Raw genomic sequence first — 18,734 nt, forward strand, 5'->3', positions numbered from 1 at the left:
GAGTCGCAAAGAGTACATATATCATATCACTAGCATTTAGTTAACTATTTCAAGCAAAGTAAGTAGGATGAAGTTTGAAAATGGAAAGTCCGTTCAGGCCATGTTTGTGTTTGTGGAAAGAAGGAAATGCATTCAATAAAGGTACTAAAGCTCTAGTCATGAAGAAAGGCAAGTTTCTCCTAACAGGAACTTTATAAGGTAAAAATAGATCATGATAGCATCCAAAACTGTAACTTTCTCAAATGCTTTTTTCAAGCAAACAACTACCCTAGTCCTTCAGCGCTCACAGAACAGATATAGCAGCTTTCAATTTCAATTGCTAAGACCAAGAAGTAATTGTACAAGGTGTAGGTTTGCCCTTATTTACGAACTGAATTATGATCATCATCTACAGTTTTACTATAGTAACTTTCAGAAACATGTGTTTTACCCTAGTCTCTAGTAGCGCTTTGATATTCTTGGCATTGAACACTTGTGTTTTCTATCATGGTAAAGCCTCAATATGACAGCAGCAGTTTCTTCTATGGCCTTCCCTGTCACCTCTGCAAGCCAAACAGATGGAACTATAGTCAATAATCTAAATGTAGCACTATAAATGGTAGAACATCAACATTCTGTCTTCTGATCAATTGAATACCTATCACAGGCCATGTGGGGTTTTGAGCAAAAACCTTTCCAGCATAATCCAGCTCCTCTCTAACAAATTCCATTTCTGAATAGGTACTTCTCATTTCATCACTAAATCCCAAACTCTTTGCTCTTGCTCTTCTTATTGTTTGCAACACAATTGGATTTATAGTCAGACCAAACACATTTTCAGGGTCTGCTTCGAACAGGTTCTTCGGGAGTTTGATTCCCATTACGATCGGCACATTAGCCACTTTGTAACCTTTTTGTGCAAGATAAATCGACAATGGCGTTTTCCCTGTTCGAGATACACCAGCAAGAACAATATCGGCTTTGTTCAAGTTTTGAGGCAATGCACCATCATCTTGTTTGATTGTGAACTCAATAGCTTCTATCCGACGAAAGTACTCATCAGTCAGTGGGATATTATTGCCAAAAGCCCCCCGAGGAAGACCGGACGGTGAGACGCCTAGATGAGATGCAACACCTTCTGTTAGTGGCCCCAATATGTCAGTGGATTGAATGCCCCACACTTTGCAAGCTTGTTTTGCAGATTCAGCCATGAATGGATCAGCTAAAGTATAAACAACCATAGCACCCTCTTTGGCTGCTTGTTTTACTATCTCCCGTAATCGCTCTACATCATCAATCTGCCATGTTTAATACAAATTCAAAACACTTCATTTCATACCCTATCATCTTCCTACCAAATCCTAATTCCTAATCATATATAAATTGGGAGAAACACACAACAAACAATAACTCTCAACAAAGACAGAAAATCCCAATTCGGAGTAGTTCCCAATTATCATTTAAAAATCCAAAAAAAACCAAAAGAGACAAGGAAATCCAGAATTACCCCAGAGAACAAATGGGTGCTAACAGGGCAAACACGGTCGACTAAACAATGAGTGAATTGACCCAAGGCGGCGGTGACGGAGTGCTCCACCGTCCATCCAGTGCCATCAGACACCATGTAAATAGACTTCCCAACAGTCTTCTCCACATCATCGTCGCCATCCCTTCCTTTAGAGGCGGGCTCCGGTAGGGCTCTGTCAGTGGGCGAATCGGGAGATCGCAGCTCGACGGCCTGAGCAGCCCGATTGCTGTGGCGCTCCAATTTGTGCCCCGATCGCAAAGCGCGAGCCCTAGACCAGCGATTCAATTGAGGGCTGCCCTTTGGTTTGCGGACCTGTGAACCAGAATCGGAGGAGGATTGGTTGTTGATGAGAGAAATAGAGAAGGAAGGTTGGATGGTCGCAGATTTGGGGTTTTGGTAACTGGGTGTGTGAGGGATTTTGGACCAGCTGAAGGTGGAAGAAGCCATTGCAGAAAGTCGTTACCTTTTGTAAAATGTTCTTCATGATATGAAAGGGAAACTGTCTATCAGCTCACGATTTCAAAATATCTTCCATCTTTTCTTGCTCATCACAAAAATATCTTCAATCTTCTAAACTAAACAAGATTTTCAACATCTTCATTCAAAGAGCTGACCCAACCAGAAAAAGTTCCCTAACAAATAGAGACCAAAAATAAAGTGGAGATCAATGATCTACAATGCTTGTAGTGGAAGTTTTTAGGACAGATATTGTCGATTGTGTAAGCATAATAGATAGTACTACATGAAAAAGTTTATCTTGTGGTTGATGCAGGTCTCTGTCCTATCGAGATGCAATTGACTGATAATGGCATGGCATCCTCTAGAAGTCATGACAAGGCTTTGTTCATGGTTTTTCTTTTTAAAGAAACTTGGTAAAAACAACTACCCATTGTTCTAACCAATAACAGAGGACTCTCAAATAAAGGTAATCAAACTTTCAATAATCAACCTAATCTTCCTCCTATAGAAGTCTACAAAACTAACAATAACACAGACAAGAAAGTGGGCAAGAAATGTACGAGAAGGCTATAACACAAGAAATGTCCATCACGTTCTATGCGCGAATAATTTCAATGTTCATGGTTTTATATCTTTACTCTATACGTAGGTTTTGGGCTCATTTTCCATACACGACATTTCTACTAGAGTGATATATATATTAAGAAGTATTCTCTCGAGATCTCATTGACACAATTACCATTAAATTAATCTAATGAGATTAGTCTTGTTCTCTAGTTCATTAGCAAATGTGAGGAAAATTTTCTATTAATATAGTAATACGAAAAAAATTTCTTACTAGCCATAAAAGTAAAATTTAAGAATTATGAAGGGTTTTAAAACAAATTAATATATCATCTAATAACATGTTAAATTGTGAATTAAAGTAGTATTGAAAATAATAGGCACTCCAACAAGATTACGTATACCAATTTTGTTAGGAATAGAATGACTTACATACTTATATATCTAGTTCCGTCCTACTTTATTTGGTAAACTATTTGTGACTCAAAACATGAGTAAGCGGATGAATGACTCGTTGAAAATTATGTTTTCCTATTTCTAGTTGCATAAAATTCAAGCAAAATTACAAATATGTAATCTCGAGCAAAAGCATGTTCGGCCACTCTCTCATGCAAATGGCTATTGTTTAGATGATGACTATAAATTGATTTTGAACAAAGTACAATATCCGATGGCTTAAAATTCTCTCTCAAAAAGCTTCTTCTTGACTATTTCTAAACATTCCAACTTTCATTGTAATAAAAGAGATATCATGGAGAGACAAGATGTGTTAATTATGTGCCTTACCATTTCTTTTCTTAATTAATTGAGCTATATTAAATGAAAAAAAAAATTAGATAACAAAACTTTGAACAATCACTATATATTATTTATATATAAAAACAAAATAATAGTTCTTAGCTTAACGATAAGATCTTTAAGAACTAGAAGGATGTTTACATTCCCTTTAATAATTCTTACAAGAATTTCAGTACTAAAATACTAAAACTGTATCCATTTAGGACAAACATTGTTTTCTTTTTCTTGATGAGTATACATATATTAGTATTGCTGTTAATATATATATGTGTGTGTGTGTGTGTGAAGCCAAAACTACTCTCAAAATCCACAAAAACAAACGTATATATAGCGACTTTATTTTTAAAAAAAAAAAAAAAAAATTGGATTTTTGAACTTCGATCATAAGACAAACCTAGGCAAACCAATCTTGTATCCATACTTACGAACATCTTCTTGAACTTGATTCCTGAATTCCCTAAAACTAAACCTCCTATAAACCCCCGGCTCACTCTTGCTTTTTATTACCGTCTCACTCCATGGACACAAGAAATACGCTATTGAATATCTCTCCTTCCTCGAGTTCGTCACAACTCTATGCTCTACACTTTTGTACTCATCGTTGCTCCAAACCTGCATGCACAAAAATCAATTAATTATATGTTAATTGTGAAATAAAATAGCATAAAGTAGACAAAATTAATTAAGTATTACCTGAAATAAGTCCCCTATGTTGACGATAAGAGCCTGGGGATTGGGTTTAACGGCGATCCATTTCCCATCTTTGACCAACTCCAAGCCGCCGACTTGATCTTGGTGAAGAATGGTGAGAAAATCGCTGTCGGTGTGTGGCATCAGACCGAATATTTGACCCTGAACAGGACATGGCGGGTACCGGTTCATCCGGAGATAGCACGTGCTGGGCACGCAATTTTCTATGAAGAATTTTGAGCTTCTACCCAAATTCTCTCCCAATATCTCTGCTAGCTTTTGTGCTAACCTTGAAACCTTTCCCGCATATTCTTCCATTGTTGACCTGAATAATGCATTATTTTTAATTATATTTGCCTAGCTTTCTACCTCTATGCTATGCTATGCTATGCATGTATGGTATCAAAGAATTTAATCTATTCTAGTACACCTTCTATTATCAAGAGTATATATATATCGAAGTACATATATTATTCTTATTCTTTTATCTCTTTTAACTTGTGGAGTAAAATGAGATGTATGATGACTCGTATGTTTTCTTATCAAACTAGTGAAAAGTTTCTAATGGATGATCTTCAACCGCATAAGTTTTGAAAACGTTTTTAAATGGTCGTAGATCATAATAATAAGAAGACTATGAGTAAGCAATTGTGTATATTAGTATTTGATTACGAAAACAAAATATATATCAAAACGGAAGAAAAAGTGAATCTAAACCGAAACTGTTTAAGTTGAGGTGAGTTTCTTATTCCGTTAAAGTTCAAACAATTTTATCATCAAAAAGGAAAAGGAAAAAAAGAGGTGTAAATATTGTACCTGAGATCATCATCGGAGCCGTAATTGGATCCAAGAATATCAGATAGAGAAACATGAAAAGCTTCCGACCAAGAAAGTTGTGTAATAGAAGTGGCGGAGGGGGTTCCCCAACGGTAACTTCCGGCGGAGAAATTCGAAAATTGATCTTCTTTACTTTTACGCTCAAACGGCTGCTTGAAAAGCTCGATTTGTTTGGCTCTCATTTTGGCCAAAAGCTGATTTGAAATCCCATGATTCACAACTTGAAAGAAACCCCATTCCTTAGAAGCTCTAATTATGTCATTTTTGCATTCTTCCTCCTCTTCCACTTTCCCCCCCGTCAAACGCCCCAAATCAACCACCGGAAGATCCCATTCCTCCACCGTCACGACGTCGCTCGTTCCCTTTGCCTCCGCCGCCGTTTCGGCCAAGAGGGTCTTGTAAGCCTCGTGAAACGGTGGGTCCATGGCCACGTTTGCAGACGACTGATATAAATTATGAGACAAAATTAAAAGTAGTGATCATCAAATTTATTGTATAAGAAGACAAATTAATAGGTGAAATAGAAAGACAAATTAAAAGAGGAAAAGAAAAATAATAATAATAAAGACCCTTTTCTTTATGTTCTTGTTTTTCCTTTTCTTGTTTGTCTTTGGTTTATGTTCTTTAGATTTATATAGTGTGTATTGTAGGCTAGGCTTAGGCACAAACATTTTCACCGTCTTCATCTCTTTTTAAGGAAAAAGAATATTTTGTGTTCAAACCATGGCTTTTGCATATCATTTTAAGGATGTTTGTTGAGCTCAAAGTAGTTAAAAGTGAGACTTTTTTTTGTTGAGTATTTAATTTTACGTTTAAATTCTTTTTAATTTGAACGAAAATAAATCAAAAAAAAAAAAATCCAAACAAACACTAAATAACACATTAATTTTATACTTTATAAAGTTAGAAACTTTATTGTTTGCCATGAATATTTTTGATAACTTCAAAATGGTTATTTTGCTCAAACTTTTCTCTCTTATACTTTCAAAAAGTTTATAATACTATATTCCATGATTCTTTTACTTAATTTATCCCAAACCTAGCTAAGTAAATCCTTTAGAAAGTAACTTTATATATTAAAAAGAACAGCATGTACAATATATACTTAGGTAAGAAAATTTTACAAATAATAATAAAAATGGTTACTTTTCCAAAGTTTAGAGATTAAAATAGATAACTATTAAAATTAACAAATTAAGCACATTCTAAAGTGCACTCAAAAATGAGTTTAAAACATGAAAAAAAAAAAAAAAGAATACAATTAAATCTTCGACAGACCCAAAGATAATATTCAATAAAAATATATATTTGAAATGACTAAAATAAAACTAAAAAGACATCTAGAAATTTGAATAATATTATTTAAGTGAGAGAGAAAAAAAAGAAAGAAATGAAAGGGAAAGTCAAATATTTGAATGTGGTTTGTTAATTAAAAAGGGATCAGGTGCTGGAAGGAACGAGAAGAAGTAGAGGGGATGTCAGTTTGCCATTGTAAAAAAGAGGCCATCTCTGAATATTACATGTGCCTTTGCCTTCACCTCATTCAATATATATTGTATAATATATATATATATATATATGTTTGCCAATTCATCATATACCTCAAAAAGTGTATAGATCTATTCTATTCTATTCTTCGAGACAAAGGGTGTGACAGTTTTTATGTCTAAGTTTTGTTTGCATCCTTCACTGTATATCAAAATTAAATTCAAGTCTCTATTGCTTAATTAATTATTCAAGTAATATGGTGTTATGGTGTTCATTTTCGTTTCTAAATTTGAATTCTATTTTATCTCTATTATGTTGTTTCTTCCCAATATTTTGACCCATTTCCAATTGACATTTATTATATGTTGGTATACTGTACATCATTCAAAACAATTTCATTTTTAGTATCTACAGTGTAATATTAATTACCTACTTAATTAATAGGTGTTTGTATGATATGTGGCATCTAAAATATAAATTTTACACATCAATCAGTTATTCTCTTTATTTTTCTTTTAAAACTTAAAAAAAAAAACTTATTGACAAAACATTACATCATAAATATAGAAAAATGAACTAAAATATATAAGCATGGATAGTGATATTTTTCTATATATTGCTATATATACATGTGTGTGTATACACACATATGGGTTTTTGGAAGAAAAAAAAGTATTCAAAGAAGGTTGATTGTTGATGTCTCTTCAAACGCACATACCTTTCAAGACGAGAGACCCACTAAATGATCAACTAATTATTTTGTGGCCACAACGTTGATATATACAACACAATGGCACAATAACAATAATTATCATTAATAATAATAACAATATTATTATCCCTTGACCAATAATTCAATATCTTATTTCTTCCAAAAAGAAGAGAAAAAATCAAGAATTTATTATTAAAATTTATTTTGTTGAAATGACTTAGGCGTAGGGCAATGGCTTTTATATATTATTGACAGAATTTCAACATGTATATGATTTTCCTCTAACTGTTATCTTAACTAACATAACCAATCTTTTACATTTATTATCATAATTATTATTTAGTAATCAGAGTAATATTAGACGAGATTAACTATTAAAATGAAAAGATTAAGAAAAGAAAATAAACGAAGCATCATAATATGTTAGTAAAATAGTATACGATCGTACAACACTGGTTTGATGGGATGTGGCTGTAAAATGGAAAATACAGCAAATAAAGATAAAGATGACAGCCAGCTTCGTGTCCATCTTAGCAACCAATGGCTTTATTTAACCTAATTTTATAAAAGTTACTCATTTTAAATCCAATGAAAAAAAGAAGGAAAAAAGAGAAAAAAAAAAAAGGATAGAGAATTTAATTTTGGTAAATATAATATATAAAATAGAAAAAAGAGCATTATTTTAGATACTTGGAACTTTTCTGAAAAAACAAAGAGGGACAATTACAATTTAAATTATGAAGGCATATATATATATATATATAAAAGAATATATATTATATATTATAAAAGAATATATATTATAAAAATCTGGAAAGATCTAAAATGGCCAAACATATGGTTCGATGTGTGCCCATTCTTGTGTACAGACACAAACAGCTCTTAACAAAACGAATAAACAAAAGTAGTTGGAAAAACAAAAGAGAAAAAGAGAAAAAGAAAACCTAAATCTATTTATATTATAATAATATATGACTATTAGTACTGGAGCATAGTTCAATTAATAAAAACAAAACGTAAGGAGACTTACTTGCTTTAGAATGTGCGTCATATGTTTGCTTCTTTGAAGTGGTCTGTGAAAATGAATGGAGTAATTAATATGGTATATAAGTTAATTAAACGATTAGATGAGAGTACTCATTGTATATGATGGGTTATGTTTACCTTATGAGAGATATAGGGAAAGTGGGGAAAATAATTATATAAGAAAGGGGGGGATGTCACTTTCACTTGCAAAGAGATGAAGGGTTATGTAGTAATTGAAAAGGGGAAAAGGGTTGGAAACTATAATTGGAGAGAGTGTGACAGAATGAAATGTGAGGAGGATAGTTTTATTTATATAGTTATATATATAGGGAAATGAAATGAAAGTGATGAGAGAAAGATAGATAGGAAAAGGGAAAAGGGAAATGAATGGACACAGAACTTCAACGTAAACCCACTCTCTTCAATATCTACATGCTCACTCTCTTTACTACACTCCCTACACGCTGCATACACGTACGCGTAAGACACACGTGATAATGTTATATTTGGTCAAGGAAAACGTGTTGATCTTCATGTTCATACATGAAATTTTTATAGTGTCTAAGCCAGTAAGAAGATTAAATATTAGAGAAGAAGTTAGAAATTACTAGATAACTCATATGAAACTATTATAGAGGATATATATTTAGGACCTAAGTTTGATATTATATTTATTTTATGGATATTAATACGATTTAATGATTCTAAAATTATCACACTAAATTAAAAATTACATTATTTTTTAAAATTGAAAAAAAAAAAAGAGGTTTATTAAAAAAGAAAAAGAAATGGGGGAAGTGAAGTGAAGTGAAGTGAAGAAAAAGGGATATTATGAAGAGAGGAAGAAGACGCGGCCGACGGAGGGATCATAGAAAAATATATTTAAATTTTAAATTAAGGGGAAGGGTTAATTTGGGGGGGGGGGGGGGTGAATTAATTAGGATTTTTACTGGAATGGAAATTAGAGGGGAAAAAGGAAAAGAAAAAAGAGACTTGGTTGAATATGCACCGTTTGAAAGAAAAAGAAAAGGAAATGAGAGTGGTGAGAGTGAGAGTGAAAAAAATATAAGGAGAGAGAGAGAAACAGGGCACATGATTGGTACTGGGACCCTGCCCGCTCAAGAATTGAGACATCATTCCATGTCCAATCCATACGTGGCCAAATGTAGAATCACATGCATGCAGCTCCCCCCCAACTACTTCTCTCGTTCGTTGTTAGACTCATACTTCTCTTTTTCTTCCCATTCCAAACCCTATTTAATATCAAGTAACACCCCCCCCCCCCCCAATAACTGGATACATCTACCCGTATCATATATTATATATATAATTATGTTCATTTTGCTTTTACCCACTAACTTAAACTTTAGAGAAAGAAGAAAAAAAAGGATTGTACTCTTAAGAACACACCATCTCATTACACGTAACAACTATTATAATGGTCATATAACTTTGTGATCATATATTTCTCACATACTAGCTAATCATAAATGCAAACTATTCTTTTTTTTAGAAATTAAAAAAGTTAGATATATTTCTCCAAAAGTTCAAAACAATAACCATAATTAGGTCCACCAATCCTATTGACTAACCAATTTTCAAACTTAATAGCTTACAAATACTCAATGAAAAATCTTATATCAATCCATCTTTGTATAAATATACTTCGTTCTAATGGAGTTAATCTGATACATTCTAATTATTTATATCAAAATTTAAAGGAGATGCAAGTGAAATGAATTGTTATCCATGGCTTATATATATACACGCAAATAAAAATGAATATATATATACAGATGCATAGACATCATTATGATTATGTTTGTAATTATAGGTAGAGTAGAGGGGAATTAAGGGATGGAAATTTGAAGGGGACATGCAAGCCATGTGCATTGTTTAGGTGATAATGAAAGGGCTTTGGATTGGAAAAGGGAAGGAGCCATAGGACCTCACCCAGTACCTTTGCATGACACACCCATTCCCACTCCCTCTTTTATTTCCCAATATTAAATTAAATCAATCATTTGTTTTTAACAAAATATATATATATATATATATATATATATATATTCCTATCTCCAATTTTGTTTATAAAATTTTTCTCAATTCCTTTTTTCATATGAAAATGAGATGATCAAATCTTGCATGTGATTCTTTGGTGCCTGCTCCACAAATATTTGACCATTATTTTGGTCGGCAAAACCCACAATCCCCTTCTTCTCAACCAAATCAATAAATTAAAGCTCACACCCTCCCCCAATCATTTTCTTTTTTTTTTTTTTTTTTTCTTTCTTTCATCCCTAATCATTTTTTTGGACACAAAACTCTAAATTTTGTTTGCTCACTACAATTTCTATTATATATATATATGCATGCATTATTCAAATAATTTAGAATTGCCGGCTGAATTATTATTCAATTTCTCCTCAAATAATTCAATTCAAACTTTACCAATAGTTCTCCTGATGTAGACCTAAACTATCTCAAACCTCAAATTTATGTGCTGCTCTAAATCCTTATTATTAGAGAAGTTAGGGTAAAAAGTTGAAATAATAAACCATGTAAATAAGGACCTAAATAAATATCTCACTCTCTTTTCATTGGTATCTTCCACATGTGCGAATATTCAAGACTAATATATATATATATATATATATATATATAATATAATATAATATAAATTTGGGATTATATTATATATAAATATATAATATTGAGTGGAGAAAAGACATGTGATCGAGGCAGAGCCCAGGAGGCATCAGGCATGAGCCTATGGATGTGGAGCATAGACAGAAAAAAAAAAAGAAGCTTTTTTGTTGAGTAAAATCCAAAAATAATTCTTCAATTACGTACATTAATTTCTACATGTTTTAAAATTCAACTCTAAAATATTAGAATTTATAATAATTTTATAAGTTTTAGATCTAATTTTTATTATTTATAACACTATTATAATTAAGCTTTAGAAGTTCTCGTTTTAATACATTTATATTTATAATTTGGGATGGTTCAAATTTTTATAATCGATAGTTTAAGAGTTAAATGGTAAACGATGGAGGTGATTTTTACAATTTTGTTCAAATAAAAAAGAAAAAAAGATTAAACAAAATTATATCCTCCGTTGTTTTGGAATTTATATTTCTTTTCTCTCACTTTTTATTTTGTTTAAAGAGACATTTAAATTTGTTCGCAAATTCTACAAACTTAAAAAACCTTCTTTTTAGTTTTCACAATTATGAGTGATGTTTTGAAAATAGAAGTATTTATAGAAAGTGAATAATAAAAGTTAAAGTATCATATTACAGACAATTAAATTTTCAAAAATAGAACTATCATGAGAGAAGGTATAGAGTATTATGATTTAAGTATTTAGGTCGATTTTTAGTCAAATTTAAAAAACAAACACAAATTATTTAACTTTTCATAATTTTTAAAATTTGATTTGTTTTCAAGACGATAATAAAAAAGCAAATCAAGTATTTTAGCAGTTCTTTATATATATATATATATATATTGAAAAACTAAAAATAATAAAAAGCCAAATAAGTCAAATAGTTAATAAATATAGTTTTAATATTTTAATCTTGTGTATACTAGAATATCAACATGTTGTACACATTTTTTAAAAAAACGAGAAAAGATTATTAGTTTATTCCAAATGAATTATATACATATTTTTTAAAAATCACAAATCTGCCCGATACAAAAAACTGAAAACTGAAATTTAGAATCTTACTAAATGTATAAAAATTGCTTCAAATACTACTTACGATGAATTGTTAGATTTTTTGTGATGTTCAAGAATTAGAACTTTGTTAAAACAACTCATTTTTGTTTTGTTTCTAGAGATAACAAATCTGTCACTGTTTTCTCACAAACAACTTCGAGTACACAAATTGTTTCATAGTTAATTAATATTTTCACATAGTAAAGAACAACATTTCTTCTTAGTTCTTTCAAATCTAATCACAAAGTCTAATAATTATTCTCCAGATACAAAAGTGAAAGTTGAGAAGCACGAACAAGAAAGAGGTGAAGGGTTTTGAGTCGTCGTAATGTATAGTGGTGGCTGTTTGAAAATAATGTTGTACTTTGCATGTCCTACCAACACAGCTATGCCAAGGCTGGTTTATTTGTTTTCTTCTTACCATATTTTACTCAACAAAACCCTCCCTCCCTAAATCTCCATGACCTCCTTCAAAGACTACCTCTATTTAAACACGTGACTTACTTTTTGTTAACGTGGCAATGACTCGGTATATTTTATATTTTGTTTTCTTTTTCTTACTCCGTTTTAGTATATAACAATGTGGAGAATATATAAAGATTTGAACTTTGTAATAAATATTAGCTTACAAATTATGTTTATGTAAACGACTTTCTATTTTGTTGATTGTATTATGTTAGATATTGATTTGAATTATACGTAGAAAGTTTTTAATTGTGTACATCTCAAACAAATGACATAATGTATATTTTGTTTTTATAATAAATCAAATTTATTAGATGGTTAATTAACTTTAAATTAAAATTATGCAATTACGAAGTATATTTTCGATACTATGTATGTTTGCGATAAATTTAAAGATAAAACCGAGATAAAAATAATTGATGACGAAAAAGAAAAATAAGTTCATTTTGAATTTAAAATTAAATTATAAAACTACGAGGTATTAATTCATATGTTTTTTGATAAGTTTGAAGATAAAATTGCATGGGATCACAAAAATTGATCTAGATTTTTTTTATTTTAAAAAAGTTCATTTTGAATTTAAGCTAATAATCAACGTTAAGAGGATGAAAAGAGAAATGAAAATGCGTTTGTAGATACAATTGGTTAATTTAAATTTAGTAGGAAATCTAAGGTTAATTTAAAGACTTTGTATATATTTGACTTTCTTTTTGTGTATAATGAGTCTCTATTTGAATTATTTGTACAATCTATACCTCAGATATTTTAAAATATTAGAACCTTTTATATTCCTATAAAACAATGACAAATGTTTAAAGCAAAAATGAGCTTAACCCAATTCCCAATAATGTATATTTGAAAACCTAAGCTATAATATTGAAAAATGGACGCATAATATTTTGATAGCGAATTGAACAATAATAATTGTATATTTAATTCTTTTTGTGTTTCCCAACGAAAAAATGTACAAATTATGAGGAGTTATCACCTATATTTAACTAGAAATAAGTACGTAAAAAAGCGTACTCAAAGCTATTTATCTCATTCTCTTCCTTAATACTATCGGTTGTTCCAACCTTGTTAGGGTTTTGCGTTACAAGAAAATAATATGTATTATATATCATCATTGAAGTATTGATATTACGAATTTCACCCTAATCTACAAGTTTATGAACTTTTGGTGTCAATCGATGATCTGTTATAGTGCTAGCTAGAGAGAATATCAAAGAGGTAGGATTATTAGCTTAAGTGGAAGCCGAAGCCATTCTGGAAGGTCCGATCATGGTGAAATGTGTGGATGGATTGGAAACAATCCATTGGTGGAGTGTGGTCCATTTAGATGTGATCTAACTTATTGTATAAGAAAGATTTGTTTTACATTGAGTTATACTTCTTTATTAAGAACTCCTTTTAGTATTTTTTTTCTTTTACATCATTAGAAATGAAAGTAATATTGCTCGTGCTTTAGCATATTTAGCCTTATCTCATGACAATTCTTTGATTTAGAAAGTTATTTTTTAGATAGTATTTTTTCCACTCATTATTTATGATGAGATGGTTAGTAAATAGTTGGCTTGTGGTGTTGTGTTGTCACCTAAAAAAAGTGAGGAAGAATGTTGAAATATTGATATCATTAAAAGAATTTATCATAACCCATTGATTAGGTTTGGATCAATGGTTAAATTTAATACATTCACTAAAAACATAAGCCTTAGTCAATATGAAACTTTGGTCATATTTTCAACACTTAATTGCAAGAAACTATTGAGAAATTTAAGGTGGTCTCAAATCTCAGCCATACACGACCGGACCGATTTGAATGAAAGATTATGCAAATCAGACGGTTAAAAATGATGGGGTTCCAATCTAAACGGCCCTCCCGTCGATCTGAAATCTAACGCTTCGATCATCATCATCTACCTCAGATCACTTCGCATTTCTTGGCTACCCTACCACTGTAACACGAAGGTCATTCTTTGTAATTTCAAACACAAATTTCATTACTTCATTTGCGCCAAATCCCTAGTCAAACTCCCACCCCATTTCCCAATCACCCTCTAAACACGATGGCGCCACCGCCAACCACACGGTGGCGCGCAATCGTATCCATCACTCTGATGTTGCTCTTGATCTCACCCTCCATGGCTATCTACTGCGACGAAGACGATTGCTACGATCTCCTCGGGTATGTTCCGGGTTCATTTTCCGTTTTATTCATGTTAATTTTTATCTTTCTGATTAATTTTCAACTGCCCCTTTCAGTGTATCGCAGAGTGCAACACAATCAGAGATCAAGAAAGCTTACTACAAACTGTCCTTGAAATTGTTCGTTTTTTTTTCCCTTCTATTCCGTTCCTTTTTTATATTCATTGTCATTCCATTTGAATTTCTGTTTTTGCTGTTCCTTGAAGCCATCCAGATAAGAACCCGGATCCGGAATCAAAGAAGCAATTTGTTAAGATCGCCAATGCTTATGAGGTACGGATACGTAAAAATTCTAGATGCTATTATCATCGTTGTGCTTTTATTGTTTCTTATTGTTGTTCAATTTTAGTTATCTTCGTTTTCTAAACATGTGAGCTTATCTATGATTTGCAGATTTTGAAAGATGAATCCACCAGAGAGCAATATGATTATGCAATTGCTCATCCGGAAGAGGTAGTTTTAAGTATTTGAAGTCTACTGCTCATGCATTATAATATTGTTTTTACTACCAATCGTTTCTTATGTGCTAATTCAGCCATACCATTGCCATTGTATCTGGTTTTGTGGGTTCTTTCTCTGGTTTACACTTTTCTACTAGAAGTGGCAATAGACTCATGTGTTGGATGTCTTCTAATTTGCTTTGTCTAGTTACCAATGTGATGCATTTTTAACAAGTGTAGAGTGATTGCATCCGTTGTCTGGGTACAATTTGGTTGCCTAGAGGCTGTCCAAACATAAGTGGTAAATCAGACACTTGGCATTTGAACTATATGAAGAAAGGGCTGAAAAAAGAACAAGATAAGTATAGAATAGGATTGCATTTTGATTCCTTGATTTTTTTAGACCTGAACAATAGACATTCCCTTTTAACCCAGATTCCAAGAGACAATTCATTTTTATGAAAAATCATCACAGGAAGAGACCAAAATAATGTCAACATTTGCAGAATGTTACTGCCTAAAGCTTTTCTTTACGATGCTTGAGATCTTTGTTTCGAATATGCCAGTCTTTGGGCTACTACTGCAAATTAAGATTGGGTGTAACATATGCGTCCATACCATCTTGCTTTCTAAGAAAAGAAGAAACTCAAACAAAGAACAAACCATGATTTTGTCATCGATTTTTCCAATTATCTGATGGACACTGGCTGCTTTTTAATGTACTAAACTGTGATTTCTTCATTTTTTAGGTATTTTACAACACAGCTCGATATTATCATGCATATTATGGTCACAAGACGGTAAGGACTTTTATACTTGTCTCATGTACAGAATATGTGGTTTATAACTAGGTTAAATTTATTTATCACTTTGCGCTGGTTTTAGTACGTATATTGGTTTTCTTCTCTCATTTTAGGATGCTCGTGCTGTGCTGGTTGGCCTTCTCCTGATTATGTCTGCATTTCAATATCTGAATCAGTGGACAAGATACCATCAGGTACTAGTATAATCTCTATGTTATTCGACCTTGAAAAAAATGTGATGGTTTTTAGGTGAAATGTTTGATGGATGGCCCGGTTAACTTTCATAGGTCACATGAATTCTAGGTTTTGATATCATTCCTGGTTTTGTCTGAAAATGGAGCCTTTGATATTTTGATTTTATCCTTCCTGATCTGTTTTTGAGTATACGATAAGGACAGGGATGTACAAATGTTGTTTCAACCTGATCTTGGGAACTTTGTATAGTTAAGATTCATATTTGTTATCCAAATTTGCAAATACATGCTAGATTTCTTTCTACTGAATCATGTACTTCGTGCTATAGGCTATTGACATGGTCAAGAAAACCCCTGCTTACAAAAATAGATTACGGGCTCTTGAACTTGAACGAAGTGGAGGAGCAACGAACAAGAAGAAAGGTCACAAGCTGGATAAGTATGAAGTTGTTTGTTAATTACCGAATAATTAGGGAAACAAAATAAAATGTCATTCTTTCTGAAAAAAATTGTTCTTAACCTTGTGTCAATATGAAAGAATAAAATTTGATATTTAAGCTGCAAAATTTATTTGTATTTTTTGAGATTTGTAGCTATGTACGAGTATCCTTGTGACTGAGGGAGGTTATTTTTATAGATGGGTTTTTGTGGTTGCGTTGGATATTTTTTTCATTGGGTTAAAGTTTTTAGTGCTACATGATTTTGTGGATTGATTTGAGTATTTGTTACGGTACATCCGGTTTTTTATTTTCTGTGTTTTGGCCCTTTTGGGTGATTTCGTAAGATTTTGAACTTTCTATCTTCACTCTGGAACACCTTTTTCAAGTTCAAGGTTAAATTTTTTTATTTAATAATAAAGGATTCTCTCCCTAGTATTGTTCTGCAGTTCAGATTACCCAATGCTGCTCTTATACATAACTTTTTGGACTGTTTATTTTCTTCTGTCTTTTTCCATTTTCTCACATTGGATTCTCAATATAACCTATCTTATTTATTTTATTGCTTTTGTTTTCTTGTACTTGTGTCAGAAAAGTGGATGAAGATCTTAGTAACGAACTGGAATTGCAAATAAAAGGAGCTGAGAAGCCGTCTATATGGGAACTGCTAGGTGTTCGTTTTATTCTTCTACCTTACACTATTGGCAAGGTTAGATTTTGTGCCAGCAAATCTTGGAATTTTGTTTGGATATTCAGTTTCGATGTTTTCATTATATTACTGAGAGGAGCTTTATTCATTTAGCTCATTTACCTCAAGGATTTAATGATTTATCGTTGTTTTTCCTTGATCCAGTTATTATTGTGGAATAGTTGTTGGTTTTGGAGATACAAGGTCAAAAAAACACCTTACTCTTGGGAAGATGCCTCCTACTTGACGCAAAGATCTCTTAGAGTCCCTGTTGAGGCATGGAAAAACACCGGTGAGCTATTAGCTGTTTCAATGTTTTTTTTCCTCCAGAATAATTTAATGCAGCTTTGTATTTGTCCCTTAACTGAGGTTCTCTAATTTGGTTTTTAGAAATTTAGCTTATAAACACCCCTTCTACTCCTAAATTTCTTTGTTATGTTGCCTACTTTGTACTAACATTTTCAAAAACCAAAAATAAGTTCTGAAAACTTAAAAAAAAAATAGTTTTTGAAAGCCTATTTTTGTTTTCAAATTTGCTTAAGAATACAACTCTTTTGTTTATGAAAGAAAGATGAAAGACATCCTAGAACATTGAGAGGAAAAAACACATTTTCAAAAGTTAAATGTTATTAAGTGCAACTTTTCCGACTCAAAAAGCATGGAAGTTCGTTGAGAGGAATGCTCTTGAAGTCGTGTGAGTAATTAGCTAAGGAGTTTGTTATCTTGCTTCTTCTCTATCTCCACCATTTTCTCTTCCATCGGTTACCAATCTGACTTTCCTGCTGTGACACCAAAATCAAAATGACAGAAACCAGAATAATATCAAATTAAATTGAAAGGTAATGATGAACACTTACATTATAAGCCAAAGCTATTTCGAGATCTTCGACTTGAGATATCTCTCAAGCCCTAATTTACTCACTGGACACCAGAATAATGCTTACCTTCCTCTGTCCTTCCCCATTCTCTTTGTTTATAACCAGGGAACTAATTACTACTATACTCTCAGTTCCACGGACGAAATGTCCATATTTGTTCAAAGAATATTTGCCCCAACCTATGCTTTCCTTTACCTACAATGCCTAATTTATGATTGTTGCTTGAATTCTGTAAATCAGATGAATCAACAAAGGAAGACCTTATTAGGAGATGTTTATGGAAGAAACCCAACTTGGAGAACTACCTGTCTGAAATACGAAAAGAATCGAAACGCCGGAGATAGGCTGGTAAGCTTTACGCCCACAAACTCTGCAACAATTTTGGGTAAAATTCAACCATCATGTTACCATTGTTAGAGGAGTTAGCTTTTCAGGGAGTCGGTTACAACTTACAAGACAGACAACCATACTGTACAATCAATCACTACTGCCTCAAAGTCGAAACCATTTAATACCAGTTGAGCCTCATTGTGACTGCATAATTTTGACCCCTACCACGAGGTAATTTCAGTTCAAATCAATTGTATCTCTCTTCTGGATATCAGTCAAGAATCTCATGTTCTCAAGTTATAGTACATTGATAATTACTGTGCATTTTTATTAATTTATGAGTTAAAATCCTGCTGATTAATTCAACTAAAGGAATAAAATAGTTATTGGCATTTGGATGAGAATAGAACGTGAATCCCATCATTCATCGCTAGATTGGACCGTAATTATAAGTGAGAGGGAGAAACTTCTGTTGCTATTCCCTTT

At 32.1% G+C, this 18,734-nt stretch overlaps 3 protein-coding genes across 5 annotated transcripts; 1 reads left to right on the forward strand and 2 right to left on the reverse strand.

Moving 5' to 3' along the window:
- Positions 1 to 173: 173 nt before the first annotated feature.
- LOC103485569 (probable pyruvate, phosphate dikinase regulatory protein, chloroplastic) lies at positions 174 to 2,548 on the reverse strand. Its single transcript, XM_008443241.3, has 3 exons — positions 1,487 to 2,548; positions 638 to 1,277; positions 174 to 542 (listed from the first exon to the last, which is right to left on the reverse strand). The coding sequence occupies exons 1-3, from the start codon at positions 1,952 to 1,954 to the stop codon at positions 439 to 441; spliced, it is 1,212 nt and encodes a 403-aa protein (XP_008441463.1). The 5' UTR covers positions 1,955 to 2,548; the 3' UTR covers positions 174 to 438.
- Positions 2,549 to 3,677: 1,129 nt separating this feature from the next.
- Positions 3,678 to 8,464, reverse strand: LOC103485556 (gibberellin 2-beta-dioxygenase 8). 2 transcript variants are annotated; one of them, XM_008443229.3, is made up of 5 exons: positions 8,220 to 8,464; positions 8,086 to 8,128; positions 4,835 to 5,298; positions 4,022 to 4,343; positions 3,678 to 3,940 (listed from the first exon to the last, which is right to left on the reverse strand). In XM_008443229.3, the coding sequence occupies exons 2-5, from the start codon at positions 8,104 to 8,106 to the stop codon at positions 3,710 to 3,712; spliced, it is 1,038 nt and encodes a 345-aa protein (XP_008441451.2). In that variant the 5' UTR covers positions 8,107 to 8,128; positions 8,220 to 8,464; the 3' UTR covers positions 3,678 to 3,709. The 2 variants fall into 2 exon arrangements, with proteins under 2 accessions (XP_008441451.2, XP_008441442.2); XM_008443220.3 differs by lacking the exons at positions 8,086 to 8,128; positions 8,220 to 8,464 and adding an exon at positions 5,425 to 5,954.
- A 5,677-nt stretch (positions 8,465 to 14,141) lies between these two features.
- LOC103485549 (chaperone protein dnaJ 50) lies at positions 14,142 to 18,582 on the forward strand. Of its 2 annotated transcripts, XM_051080043.1 has the most exons (11): positions 14,176 to 14,458; positions 14,536 to 14,598; positions 14,685 to 14,751; positions 14,872 to 14,931; positions 15,668 to 15,718; positions 15,835 to 15,915; positions 16,245 to 16,354; positions 16,944 to 17,061; positions 17,206 to 17,332; positions 18,159 to 18,266; positions 18,345 to 18,582. In XM_051080043.1, exons 1-10 carry the CDS (start codon positions 14,340 to 14,342, stop codon positions 18,260 to 18,262), a joined length of 900 nt encoding a protein of 299 aa, XP_050936000.1. In that variant the 5' UTR covers positions 14,176 to 14,339; the 3' UTR covers positions 18,263 to 18,266; positions 18,345 to 18,582. The 2 variants fall into 2 exon arrangements, with proteins under 2 accessions (XP_008441434.1, XP_050936000.1); XM_008443212.3 differs by having other exon boundaries at positions 14,142 to 14,458; positions 18,159 to 18,582.
- Positions 18,583 to 18,734: the final 152 nt, after the last annotated feature.

The sequence above is a fragment of the Cucumis melo genome, chromosome 12, assembly GCF_025177605.1.
Source record: "Cucumis melo cultivar AY chromosome 12, USDA_Cmelo_AY_1.0, whole genome shotgun sequence".
NCBI classification, from domain to species: domain Eukaryota; kingdom Viridiplantae; phylum Streptophyta; class Magnoliopsida; order Cucurbitales; family Cucurbitaceae; genus Cucumis; species Cucumis melo.

Bases quoted from the DNA above. Each gene is read 5' to 3' on its own strand.
- LOC103485556 (XM_008443220.3), bottom strand. From the start codon at position 5,541: ATGAAGACGGTGAAAATGTTTGTGCCTAAGCCTAGCCTACAATACACA. The intron at 4,344-4,834 runs GTACAATATTTA...TGCATTATTCAG, and splicing joins GGCTCCGATGATGATCTCAG to GTCAACAATGGAAGAATATG. The intron at 3,941-4,021 runs GTAATACTTAAT...TTGTGCATGCAG, and splicing joins ACATAGGGGACTTATTTCAG to GTTTGGAGCAACGATGAGTA.
- LOC103485569 (XM_008443241.3), bottom strand. From the start codon at position 1,954: ATGGCTTCTTCCACCTTCAGCTGGTCCAAAATCCCTCACACACCCAGT. The intron at 1,278-1,486 runs GTAATTCTGGAT...TAAACATGGCAG, and splicing joins GCACCCATTTGTTCTCTGGG to ATTGATGATGTAGAGCGATT. The intron at 543-637 runs GTATTCAATTGA...TTTGGCTTGCAG, and splicing joins CCCCACATGGCCTGTGATAG to AGGTGACAGGGAAGGCCATA.
- LOC103485549 (XM_008443212.3), top strand. From the start codon at position 14,340: ATGGCGCCACCGCCAACCACACGGTGGCGCGCAATCGTATCCATCACT. The intron at 14,599-14,684 runs GTTCGTTTTTTT...TGTTCCTTGAAG, and splicing joins TACAAACTGTCCTTGAAATT to CCATCCAGATAAGAACCCGG. The intron at 17,062-17,205 runs GTTAGATTTTGT...TCCTTGATCCAG, and splicing joins TACCTTACACTATTGGCAAG to TTATTATTGTGGAATAGTTG.